Raw genomic sequence first — 12,760 nt, 5'->3', positions numbered from 1 at the left:
CAGAAAAATATAGAAAAAAATAATACTGGATAAAATCATAATTTCTTTTTGAAGACAGGGCCCTAGGGGGGGGGGACTTCTGAATAGGGGCCCATTTTTCGGGAAAATAAAACGATAGTTTAGTAAAAACAGGCTTAGTGTAATAATACGGGAAAGAATATACTTTGGATAAAATCATATTTTTTTTAGGGATGGGGCCTTGGGTGGGCCTTCTGAGTAGGGGCCTAGATGGCAACTGCTCACCGACCGCCCTGTTAAATCCGCCACTGCTGGTCATTCATATGCTTCAATATCGCGAATCCCAGCATAATTTGTTCCATAATATGACACATAAAGGGAATTAGTCAACTAACCTCCTTAGTCAACTAGCCCCGGTCTCCCCTACTTTCCGCCAACGCCAAGACCACCTGATATTTGTTCAACGCTCTCAGTCAGCACTCTGCATCTGCCTTTTTTTCACTGCCACACAAAAATTTAGAACAGTAAACTTGAGCTCATTTTAGAAGGAACCTGCCGACCGATGAGTTTAGACCGGTTCTGCGCAGGTTGACGCTCATTGGTGCCGGGAGAAGCCACTATTGGTTGTACCCCCACCAACGCTTTGTCGGAGCCAATGAGCTCATTCTACATGCGCGAAACGGGTTCCTTCTAAAATTAGCTCAAGTATAGCTCAGGATACAATAAAACAGCCTGCCTAACCTCAAATAAATTTGTCTCGCCGTTTTTGTACAAAAAATTCACAAAGAATCACCTATTTTTCGGCCCAACAAGGCGCAATCCTCCCTTAACATCGATATTCATAATTATTAATTTGTTATCTAAAGCAACGATTATTTCTGACAGAGCTACTCTTCGTATCTATTCTCCGCAAAATTGAATTATATATTCAAGTTACAAGGTGGAGTACGTAGGTAGAGAAAGTTTCGAATAGATGAATAATTGCTATAACCTTTACCTACACGCTTCTGTAGTCACTTTCAAGTTTCGAGTATAGCTAAAAATAAAAAAAAAAAGAGTCAAGATTCGTTCACTAATCCGATTCGCCAATTCATCTTCTCTTCCCTACAACATTACTTATACTATAGTATTACTTATATTACAGTTATACTATCTATTCTAGTTGAGGGTTAAAGGTTGATCTTATTCACTATTCACGCAACCAGTAGCAGGCAATCCTTCATCGAAACATTCTTCAATTGGTTTTGCATGATGGTACTCCCATCCTCTACCACTGTTCCATCGAAGGGACCCATTGAAGAATGAACGATGAACCGTTAATTTTACCCTGCGCGTAACTGAAGAAATTTGCAACAAACGACATTCTAATCGATGGATCGTTGTTGTTTCAGGTCTGCGGGGTCCATAGGAGCACGGTCGGCGCCCAGCACGCCTCTTCAAGTAGTCCCTGGTGGGCAACAAGCGAATCAGCAGCCGATTAGCGGCTCTCAGCTTACAGTAGCTGCTGCTGCTGCTGCTGCTGCTGCTGGAGCTGCCACTGGTGCTGCTACTACTACCAATACTTCTCAGCCTCCGAGGAGTCCGAGCCACGCGGCCTTGAGATGTAACGACAGGTGAGTACTCGACCTTCTTTGAAATTGGTTTCTCCTTAGTATGCGGCTCGTAATATGTGGTTTTACTAGTATTCCAATGACCGCCCTTGACCATGAGCTACGCAACGGCTGCAATCTTAACTGGCTTATACTTATAGATATATATATATCCCCGAAAGGATTCTCAAGTGGGCTCAGGAATGGTGTCGAATTGGGGATATAACATCTGCATTTTGGGGAGTAGTAAAGCAAGCAGATATATATATATATATATATATATATATATATATATATATATATTGTTTTAAATATTGTTTTATATTTTATATATATATCTCTGCTTGCTTTACTACTCCCCAAAATGCAGATGTTATATCCCCAATTCGACACCAATCCTGAGCCCACTTGAGGATCCTTTCGGGGATAGAAGGCTTCATCTTTGCGCACACACGTGGAAACGAAACCATAAGATACTTATGATTTTTGTCAATTGTATAATTATTTCATTCGTTTTAAAGATCTGCCACTTCATTCTAAGAACTTAGGGGCAATTTTTAATAACTGAGAATTTTTCCTTCATTTCTGTCCCACTGCATTGTTAATTACCAAGTTAACCATTCCTATTGTGTGGCACACTTTCTGTAAGTTCCATTGTAAGAATATTCAGTCTGTTGATGCATGTCATAATTTGTATCTTTAAGTAACTTACAATTAGTATCGTCATACGTAGTATATACTTTGGTTTTAAATATAATAGAAAGTTCAAAACTTTTTAGATACTTCAGCGCAAATTCCACAGAATTTTTATCGAAAACAGGACATATCACTATTCGGATTCCCTGTTTCTGAAGAATATCTCCACAATTAGGCCAATACGTCATTAAATATTGTTTTATATATGTTTTATATGTATATTTTTTTATCGTTGGAAAATTTCACTCTAATTAGTTTGAGTTACGGAATTTTAAATTTTGTAAAGAAAACATTGCTACTAAATGATTAGGCAGGGAATAACTTTTGGGAATAACAAGTAAACACAGATTGTTATGGAGAATTAACCTTTGTAGATTATAAATAATGTATATTACAATATTTATTTTCAATAACTTCTGTAATATTCTGCGCTCAAAATTTATGCATATTTTTATGACTTTCTCATTTAATAACGTCAACTTTTCCTTCACGTAGTCCTTTTAATTTCATTTCATTAAAAATAATCAATATTTTCCACGAAATAATGATAAGAACATCACAGAGTTTATGTAACTCCTAGTTTTTATTTGTCTCCAGAAGTAGGTACTTACAAATAAATTCTTATTATACTGATTGTGAGAAAAGCGGGATGAAATATTACTATGATACTCCCTACAATGATAAGTGCCTTATATTTTTGTTGCCACCTGTGTACATTAGGGTGGCTGTTATTTACTCTCCTGGTAATTTTTTTTTTCAAGATTTTCTTCGGGACACCTTCCAGAATAGTTCCAAATAATTAAAAAAAATCCGTGTAAAGTTTGAGCTCGATCGGATAACAGGACAGGGTGCCCCTGGGCCCCAAAACATTTAAATCATTATTTAACAGCTCGCGAAGCCGATTGTTTATAATATCCTCTAAGTTATTGATTAAATAAAAAATGTGTCAAACAAAAGTTGTAGATCCGGACAAGGAGCATCTTTTATGTTGTATTACTTTTTCTCGTGCGACAAACGGTTTTCGAAGAAAGTCCGAAAAAATAAAAAAAAATTTCCCTCAAATTTTGAAAGTTTAATGCTTCTAGAACACTTTTTATTTGTGAAGGCGAACAAAAAAATGGAATTTTCATTTTCCAGGACTATTTTTTAAACATTTAAGGGGGGCATATACCGAAATTTGCGAAAAAGATGACAATTTTTTTTCTTATTTTCAGTGTTTGATATGTCCATGAATGTTTCCTGAAGATTGGGGACCAAAATTTTCATATATTTCATCATATTTATATCGTTAAATGTAAAAAAAATATTAAGAAGAAAGTAACTTTATTGGTAAACTATTGTTGAATAATCAAGAACACACATATTTAATGATAAATTATATCAAAATAATACTTTGTAACATAACTGCACTACAATATTTAACTGTTTTAATGCACTTTTTCAAAAACTTTTACACCTCACGAAAAATATAAACGTTTCTCTTTCAATAATGGATGTCCGACTGATCTTCAATTGTCAGTATCATCGTCTATTGTGTCTAGGAATCTAGTATACACGATTGCCTGAAGAGTTCATTATTTCTTTATCGAAATTTCACGAAGTTCCCTATTAAGTGCCGTTCCATATTACCTGCCTTTACCCTATGTAGCGCATTAGAACAGTAGTCATATAAATTATTTTATATTAATAACTTATTTTACCCTTTAGGGCCCAGGTTTTGTCCTGGTCTTTCCTAAACACAGTCCTGCAAGAGGTATAGTGCCTCTACGAGCTATAGTGACTTAGGTGTGAGGTCACTCAGTGGGGTCTTAATCGCCAAACGTGCCCTCTACTCCCTCTTGCAGGACTGTGTTTAGGGAAGACCAGTACAAAATCGGGGTCCTAAAGGGTAAAATCTCCAAAATTACCTGAAGCATGCAGTGATTTTAATTTAAAATAAGTTGTTAATATAAAATAATTTATATTACTACTGTTCTAATGCTGTACATATACCTTACTACAATGGATTTGTATTTAATATGTGCTGACAATGAGTCAATTTTTAATAGCCAGTAGCAAAGCTTAATTGATGTCTTTTAATAATGATGATCAATTTCTTTTTTATCTTATTAAAATCGAAATTGTAACACTTAATCTTTAGGGCCCCGGTTTTGCCCTGGTCTTCCCTAAACACAGTCCTGCAAGAGGTCACGTTTAGCGGCCCATACCCAGCAGGATATCGGTTAAGACCCTGCGGAGTGGCCTCACACCTAAGTCACTATAGCTCGTAGAGGCACTATAGTAGTGGGGGCACGTTTAGCGGCCCGTACCCAGCATGGTATCGGTTAACACCCTGCTGAGTACCTCACACCTAAATCACTATAGCTCGTAGAGGCACTATACTCGCAGCGGCCAAGCGGCTATACCTGCCACTTTTATATAGGGTATTAATGAGGACCGCTGCAAGGTTTGAAGTAAATATATTGAACTATCTATCTAGTAGATAGGGTTTCTTTCTTTCATTCCTAACCTTGTGTGGCCTTGAAGGTCATAGTGTACCATATGGTTGAATTTGTCTTGACAGTCGCTTTCATATTGGGTAATCAAATATATAGCATTTCATTTACAAAACTAAAAGTCACCCTCGTTTCAAGGAAAATATTGCGGACTCCAAAAATTGAGATACCGAATTATGTTGGATATAAAAAACAGTAAGAGTTTTCCTCCTTCAGTTTTTTTTCAAATAGTTACCATTTTCAAGAATCCTGTATAAGAATATCAGGTATAGACCAGTTCGGTGCTGGCCGACGCAGCCAATTTTAAAATATCCATATTTTTGAAAATTTGACCATCAAGGGGAAGTATAAAACTATATCCTCCTTTTTTAGATTTTTAAAATCGCGCCCGATGTTAAAAACCTCCATTTGTTTAAAAAAATTGCACACAAATGGTTCAATTTTTTTTTTAACTGAAATATTTTTTTCTTAAAACGTCAATGTCTTCTCTATAAGCACCGTAAAACTCATCTCCATCCGTTTACTACTTCCATAGCTATAATGTATTGAAAAAAAGTTAGCACTTACCTTCAAACAGCTGTAAAATCGACATTTTTCAAAATTTTGAAAAATCCTTTGAGGCACGTTTAAATATCACTGAAGACTACAATATATTGAAATTTCACCAATCCACGAAAACTTACTCCGAAATCTGTCCGAGTTCGCATGGAATGTCCCAATCGCTAGTGTCATCTTTGTTTCTTCCCTATTCTCGCGCTCCAAAAGCCATAGAAATCATTGTCAGAGAAGCGTGAAATTGGAGGTGTGAATTTCGCCCACCTCCCCGAATAAATGCGATTATCGACTTAACTGGGAAAAACTGTGTGTTCGAGGGGGATTTGGGATTAATTAAATTTCAAGAACTAGGTATTATTATTAATTGTCCAGACATGGATACATATACCTAACTTCGTCCATTGCGCTAGTAACTCGTTAGCGTATCGCAAGATAGCGTGAACACCTGTTCATACAAGACAAAGAGTGGGAAGCAGAAGGTATTTACGAGATATGTGTTAGTCATTCGCCACCTGCAAGATAATTCAGGATAAAGTTGGTCTTACGTTTGCACTTTATGATGCGAAGGAAACACTTGTCTCTGTCCAGTTTGAGTGGTATTTAGGAGGTATACATATGCATACATACATGTAACCTCTTTGCCAGTTGTACTTGAGCGATCATAGCGATGATTTCATTTGGCGATAAAAAACAATAGATTATATCACCGTTTTAGATCGATGTTTTTAGAGAATCATAGAGGAAGTACAGCATATTTTGAATGATGTTGGTAATTTGGAATACCGAAGTATCTAATAAACTACTAACGCTAAATAATTTGTAACACAGCAGATACTAGAGGCTAATGACCTGTTAACTAATGAGTTTTGTGGATAAACCGCCGTTTTAACATTTTCCAGTTAATCTGCAGAATAAGAAAGCGTCAATCTGCTAAAACTTTTTCAGCAAGTATTCACTCGTTCCAATCATGGTAAAAATATGTCGAAACTTTAGAGTTCAACACTTAATCTACTTATTTGTATGTTCCTTCTATGGCCCCGTGTCCGTTTTGCGATAATATCGAGACTGCAAAGTGTGACACGAAATTTTAGGTTTCAATGCCAAGTTGCTAATTCGGAATACCGAAGGTGAAGGTAATTTGGAATAGTCCAAAGGGACATTCCACGCGAAATCGGACACTTTTTGGAGTAACATTTCGGATGTGGCTGAAATTTGAATATGTTGTAGTCTTTAGGGATATATAATCATATCTCGAAGGATTTTTGACAATTTTGAAAAATTTCGATGTCACAGCTGTTTGAAGGTAAGTGCTAACTTTTTTTCAATAAATTATAACTATGGAAGTAGTAAGCGGATGGAGATGAGGTTTACTGCGATTTGCAGAAAAGACATTGAAGTTTTAAGAAAAAATTATTTCAGTTTCAGAAACAAATTTTTTTAACCATTTTTGTCCAATTATTTTAAACAAACGCAGTTTTTTAACAACGGGCATGATTTTAAAAATCTGAGAAAAAAACAGAATATAGTTCTATCCTTCCCCTTCGTGGTCTAATTGTCAAAAATATGGGCATTTTATAATTGGCCTTGTAAAAATTGCCGAAAGTTGATGCTGCGTCGCCCAGCACCGGCTCGACTGGTCGGACCTGCGGTACCCGCAGCGGCCAAGCGGCTATACCTGATATTCTTATACAGGATTCTCGAAAATGGTAAGTATTTGAAAAAAAACTGTAGGAGGAAAACTTTTACTGTTTTTCATATCCAACATAATACGGTACCTCAATTCTTGGTGTTCGCAATATTTTCCTTGAAACGAGGGTGACTTTTAGTTTTTTAAATGGAATGCTATATATTTGATTACCCAATATGAAAGCGACTGTCAAGACAAATTCAACCATATGGTACACTATGACCTTCAAGGCCACACAAGATTAGGAATGAAGTAAATATATTGAACTATCTATCTAGTAGATAGGGTTTCTTTCTTTCATTCCTAACCTTGAGTGGCCTTGAAGGTCATAGTATACCATATGGTTGAATTTGTCTTGACAGTCGCTTTCATATTGGGTAATCAAATATATAACATTCCATTTAAAAAACTAAAGGCCACCCTTGTTTCAAGGAAAATATTGCGAACACCAAAAATTGGGATACCGTATTATGTTGGATATGAAAAACAGTAAAAGTTTTCCTCCTTCAGTTTTTTTCAAATACTTACCATTTTCGAGAATCCTGTATAAGAATATCAGGTATAGCCGGTTGGCCGCTGCGGGTACCGCGGTGCTGGGCGACGCAGCGTCAACTTTCAACAATTTTTACAAGGCCAATTATAAAATGCCCATATTTTTGACAATTAGACCACGAAGGGGAAGGATAGAACTATATTCTGTTTTTTTCTCAGATTTTTAAAATCATGCCCGTTGTTAAAAAACTGCGTTTGTTTAAAATAATTGGACAAAAATGGTTAAAAAAATTTGTTTCTGAAACTGAAATAATTTTTTCTTAAAACTTCAATGTCTTTTCTACAAATCGCAGTAAACCTCATCTCCATCCGTTTACTACTTCCATAGTTATAATTTATTGAAAAAAAGTTAGCACTTACCTTCAAACAGCTGTGAAATCGAAATTTTTCAAAATTGTCAAAAATCCTTCGAGATATGTTAATATAATAAAACTATATAACAAAACTTCTGATTTTTGCCAGCAAAAAACTGAATTAAATAAGATTTGACATCATCAGCGTCATTAAAAATTTTACCATTTAAGGGGTTCTGCATGGAACGAAATAAATGGAAGTCTGAAGGCGCAAGTTCAGGGCTATATGGTGGATGTGACAACACATCCCAACCTAGCTCCAATAATTTTTGGCGAGTGACCAAAGATGCGTGGGGCGTTGCATTATCATGTTGGGAAACAACACCCTCCCGATTTGCCAATTTTGGCCGCTTTTCTTGAACTGCATCGCTCAGTTTGGTGAGTTGTTGAACGTGGACGTTTGGATTAACCGTTTGGTTTCTTGGTAAAAGTTCGAAGTGCAGAATTCCTTTATAATCCCACCAAACTGACAGCATAATCTTTTTTTGGTGAATCTCAGCTTTTGCTGTTGTCTGGGCTGGTTCATCCTGCTTCACCCACGATTTTTTTCGATTAACGTTGTTATAAACTATCCACTTTTCGTCGCCAGTAATCAGTCGTTTTAGAAATGGATCAATTTCGTTGCGTTTCAGAAGCGGATCGCAAATACTAATGCGTTTCGTCAAATGAATTTCCTTAAGCTGATGAGGGACCCATAAATCGAGTTTCTTAACATAGCCAAGCTGTTTTAATTTTTTTTTTAATACTTGTATGCGATACACTGAGCTTCTCTGCAATCTCACGTGTTGTGCTATGACGATCTGAATCGATAATGGCCTTGATATGGCTCTCATCAACTTTAACTGGACGGCCAGGTCGTTGCGCATTTTCGAGTGAAAAATCACCAGAACGAAATTTGGCAAACCAATTTTGACGCTGCCTCTCCTTCAAGGCTTCATTCCCATATACGGCACGTAACTTCTTGTATACCAGCGGCCGTAGCCGTGATGGAAAACACCGGTCTCGTTAGATCACCGAAGTTAAGCATCACGGGGCGGTGTACTGGGGAAAGATGGGTGACCACTTTTCTCCCGGTGCGCTGCTGCTGCTGGGACCCGAAGGAGAGAGAAGGGATAAAAAAATGGGACTATAGTTCGTTGGGCAATATAAGCAAAAATAAGCTTGAAACGCCATCCTGCTTAAAACACAGGAAAACAATAGAAACAAACAACCAACTTCTTGTATGCTTGCGATGCGTTCCTGCCTTTTCGGAAATAATACAATAAAATATGTCTGAAATGCGCGTTTTGTTCTTCCATTTTAAATTGGGATGAAAACGAAACTAAATAACTGATCGACACAATTTTCTTACTAATTAAAGGTGGTAGTTCAAATAACAAGAGAACAATATAGGTTAGGTCCTTTGAACACGTTGACAAAACAGCAGAATGTGCTAACGCCATCTATCGACAAAGTCCGCAATCACTTACAAGGAAACATATCGAACCCGAAAATTCTGATTGTAATGAAACTCCGTACGATTGTAGAGCATGTCGGAGTATGTAAGAAACGATTTTTTTTCTGCGGAAAAACACTCTGAGGGGGTGAAATCAGCCCCCAAATTTTCAGCGATTTTTCGTTTTTCGAGTATAACTTTGTAACGGTGCGAGGTAGAAGAAAACCGTAAATGGACAAAATGTTCAGTGTTTGATGCCGTATAACGCGCTGCAAAAGAAATCTTTGTACGTCCAACAATTTATAAATAAATTAAAATTTTCGTTATTTTACATATAATTTCTAACCGTGAGGGTTGGGGACGATCTTTTTCCGTGTAAAAGTTATAATTCGCAATGGTTTACTAAAATGTAAAAGGAAAAAATTTTGGTTCATTTGTTTATTTGCTTACAAAAATTGTCCGCCTTTGTCCATATTACTACCATCTGCCACTTGACAATCGACGATTTTTTTTTTATTTATAAATTGTTGGACGTACAAACATTTTGTCCATTTACGGTTTCCTTCTACCTCGCACCGTTACAAAGTTATACTCGAAAAACGAAAAATCGCTGAAAATTTGGGGGCTGATTTCACCCCCTCAGAGTGTTTTTCCGCAGAAAAAAAATCGTTTCTTATATACTTCGACATGCTCTACAATCGTACGGAGTTTCATTACAATCAGAATTTTCGGGTTCGATATGTTTCCTTGTTAGTTGCCAACCCAATATATTTTCGTTTTACTTTCGCCTGTAGAATCGCCCCCTAAAGTATTGCCTATCAATAAAGTAATAGGTAGCCACCCTGTATAATAGGATGGATCGCATCTCCAAGTTTCTGGTTCAGATCTTCAAACTCACATCGGTTCGCTACCATGCTTTACACGCCCCCACCCTTATCTAGCCCCCACTAACACTAATATTCAGAACAAGTTGAAAAGTGGAATGCATTGTGTTAGAATAAGTAAACAGAAATAGTAAAAGTTTTTTTTATTAATATCTCGGAAACTAATAAATTGCCGAAGCAACAGTTTTAGATTTAGGGTCCACACACCCTTCCCACCCCTCTCCTCAAACCTCGTGTCAATCGGCCAGTGGGGCCATTCGGAAGTGCAGCCCTTTTTTATTATTACTGGGAGTTTGAAATATAAAAGTTTATCAGTTTCCCTATGATATTACGCAGTTTTATTTGTTCCGGGTGTTCCGTAATTTTTTATTCGTCGTAAACAAACTGGTATTCAAAATATACTGCACTTCCTGTATGTTTATCAGGTGAATCGAAGGGAATTGGTGGAATTGTGATTCTGCTTACCGATGAGTTATGATGACCGATGATATGATTCCGAGAAAAATGCATTTAAAGTTTCGAAAGAGGAATCAGTCTATCTGCCTGCGCGCAGAAACGGTTTATGACGCGCTCGACCTTTTCGGCTGTAAAATCCTTAATTTTGCGAATTTTAACATAAACCAAACGGCATTTTACTCGGGAAGGCTGGTACTTTCGAAAAATGCAACAAAAAATATCGAGTCTCTGACTGCCTTGTCCTCTTGAGGGGACCTTCCGGTCTAGAACCCCAAAAAAATAGGTGATCTTCAGGAATTAATTAAAGGAAAACTAATATATATAATTTAATGGGACTTTTTGCATTGTATTAAGGATGTCTTAATTTATAGAAATATATTTTTTGTTTTATAATTAATCATTGCAGTCGGCACTGGAAGTCGTTAAAGTCAAGGCGTCAAAAAATTTATCCAAATCGGTGGGACGTGTATCTCCAAAAGTTATTATTCGATTGGACTGAAACTTTTTTTGTTTTGAAGAACACACTTCCGGCTGGGGGGGGGGGGGCAGAAAAAAATACATAAATAACATTTTTTTAGAGAACAACGCCACTTGAATATTGAAATCACTTTTTCCCTATAGTTTTCATCCTTTCAACGCCTTAGAAAATTATAAATTTTCAATTTTGTACTTTTTTCTGGTTTCTCCCTTAGCCAGAAGTATATTCTTCAAAATAAAAAAAGTTTCAGTCGAATCGGATAATAACTTTTGGAGATACAGGTCCCACCGTTTTGAGAACACTGTTTCGAGAAAAACGCGTTTAAAGTTTTACGTGAGTGCCGAGTGGCCGGGTGTTACCTATGCATTTGCCGCTACTGAAATGCCTATAACTTCGGAAATTTTACGAATTTCAACAAATCCTTTTAAACACATATTCCTAAAAGGTTGAACATTCGAAAAATGAAATAAAAAAAAATCGATTTTTAGACCGGAACCTACCCTTAAATACAATTAGGGCACATGTTGCTCTTATTTTTATAAGTCGTAGGAGCAGTTGCTATTGTTTTTTAATTCAAACCAACAAATAAGCAAACTACTGAGCAAAACAATTAGATATTGATTTTTAAAATATTCTATATTAACATGTATATTCATTTAATGAATTATAATTTTCATATTCATGAAGAATATAACCTTGTAAAGTTATTAATTGATAAAAGAATAAATAAATGGTAATAAGGTTGCAAATGCGTATGATTTAAGTCGGTGCAATTAATGTCTCAAGTTTATCAGGCTATGAAGTTATTAACTACCATCTCTCGATTTACGCGATATTTTTTATATGCGGTCAATAATCACTCGATTGATGCGGTATTTTTTATACGTACCTGGATAATAATCACTCGATTTACGCAGTGTTTTTTTATGAGGTTTCCGTTTTACGCAATATTAATTTATAAAGTAAAAAAATATTTTTATTTTATTGTATGTGTGCTTACTCGATCGTAGCTACTTTTTACATTAATTTGTCCTTGATAAAATTTTTCTTTAGTAACTATTGGGTTGGTGGGAAAGTAGTTTTGTTAACTCCGATTCATCCGGAGCGTTATTGTCAACAATTTGACAAGCTGAGGAAGGCACAACAAATAAAACGACCAGTTTTGGTGAACCGAAAGGGTATAGCGTTTCACCAAGATAATGTCAGACCTTGTGTCGCACTGAAACCGATTAAAAAATTAAAGGAATTTGGGTGGGAAATTCTTACTCACCCTCCATAGTGCCTTGATATACTTATCAATTTCGATGTTTACAAAATCATTTACGAGGAAAACAATGAAACACTTTCGTGGAAGTGAAAATATTTAGGTATCACAAGTTTCTTCATAGAGCAAACTACAAACTTTTATGAAAGTGGCATAAATAAGTTACTAGCTAGATGGAGGATTGTTCTAAATAATCGAGGACTTTATATTGTCGACTATATAAATGAATTATATTTGAAAACTTTATGCTTCTTTTACTTCTGAATTTTAACCCGGGAGCCCACACGTTGGGGGTGGAAATTACCCCACAGGCTTTTATAACTGTCACATAAAAGTGGCTTTTCGCAGGCTTTTCCTC

The 12,760-nt window shown here is 36.3% G+C and overlaps 1 protein-coding gene across 6 annotated transcripts in view; it reads left to right on the top strand.

Moving 5' to 3' along the window:
* LOC143366995 (uncharacterized) overlaps positions 1 to 12,760 on the top strand; it is a 253,347-nt gene that overhangs the window by 203,133 nt on the left and 37,454 nt on the right. For all 6 annotated transcript variants that reach the window (XM_076808566.1, XM_076808562.1, XM_076808563.1 and 3 more), the window contains one exon: positions 1,350 to 1,571. In XM_076808566.1, coding sequence (XP_076664681.1) covers positions 1,350 to 1,571 — 222 coding nt within the window. The remainder of the gene's footprint in view (positions 1 to 1,349; positions 1,572 to 12,760) is intronic.

This window comes from Andrena cerasifolii, chromosome 3, assembly GCF_050908995.1.
Source record: "Andrena cerasifolii isolate SP2316 chromosome 3, iyAndCera1_principal, whole genome shotgun sequence".
Classification (NCBI taxonomy): domain Eukaryota; kingdom Metazoa; phylum Arthropoda; class Insecta; order Hymenoptera; family Andrenidae; genus Andrena; species Andrena cerasifolii.
Note: the sequence above shows the minus strand (reverse complement) of the source record. Positions and strands in the feature narration are given on the sequence as shown.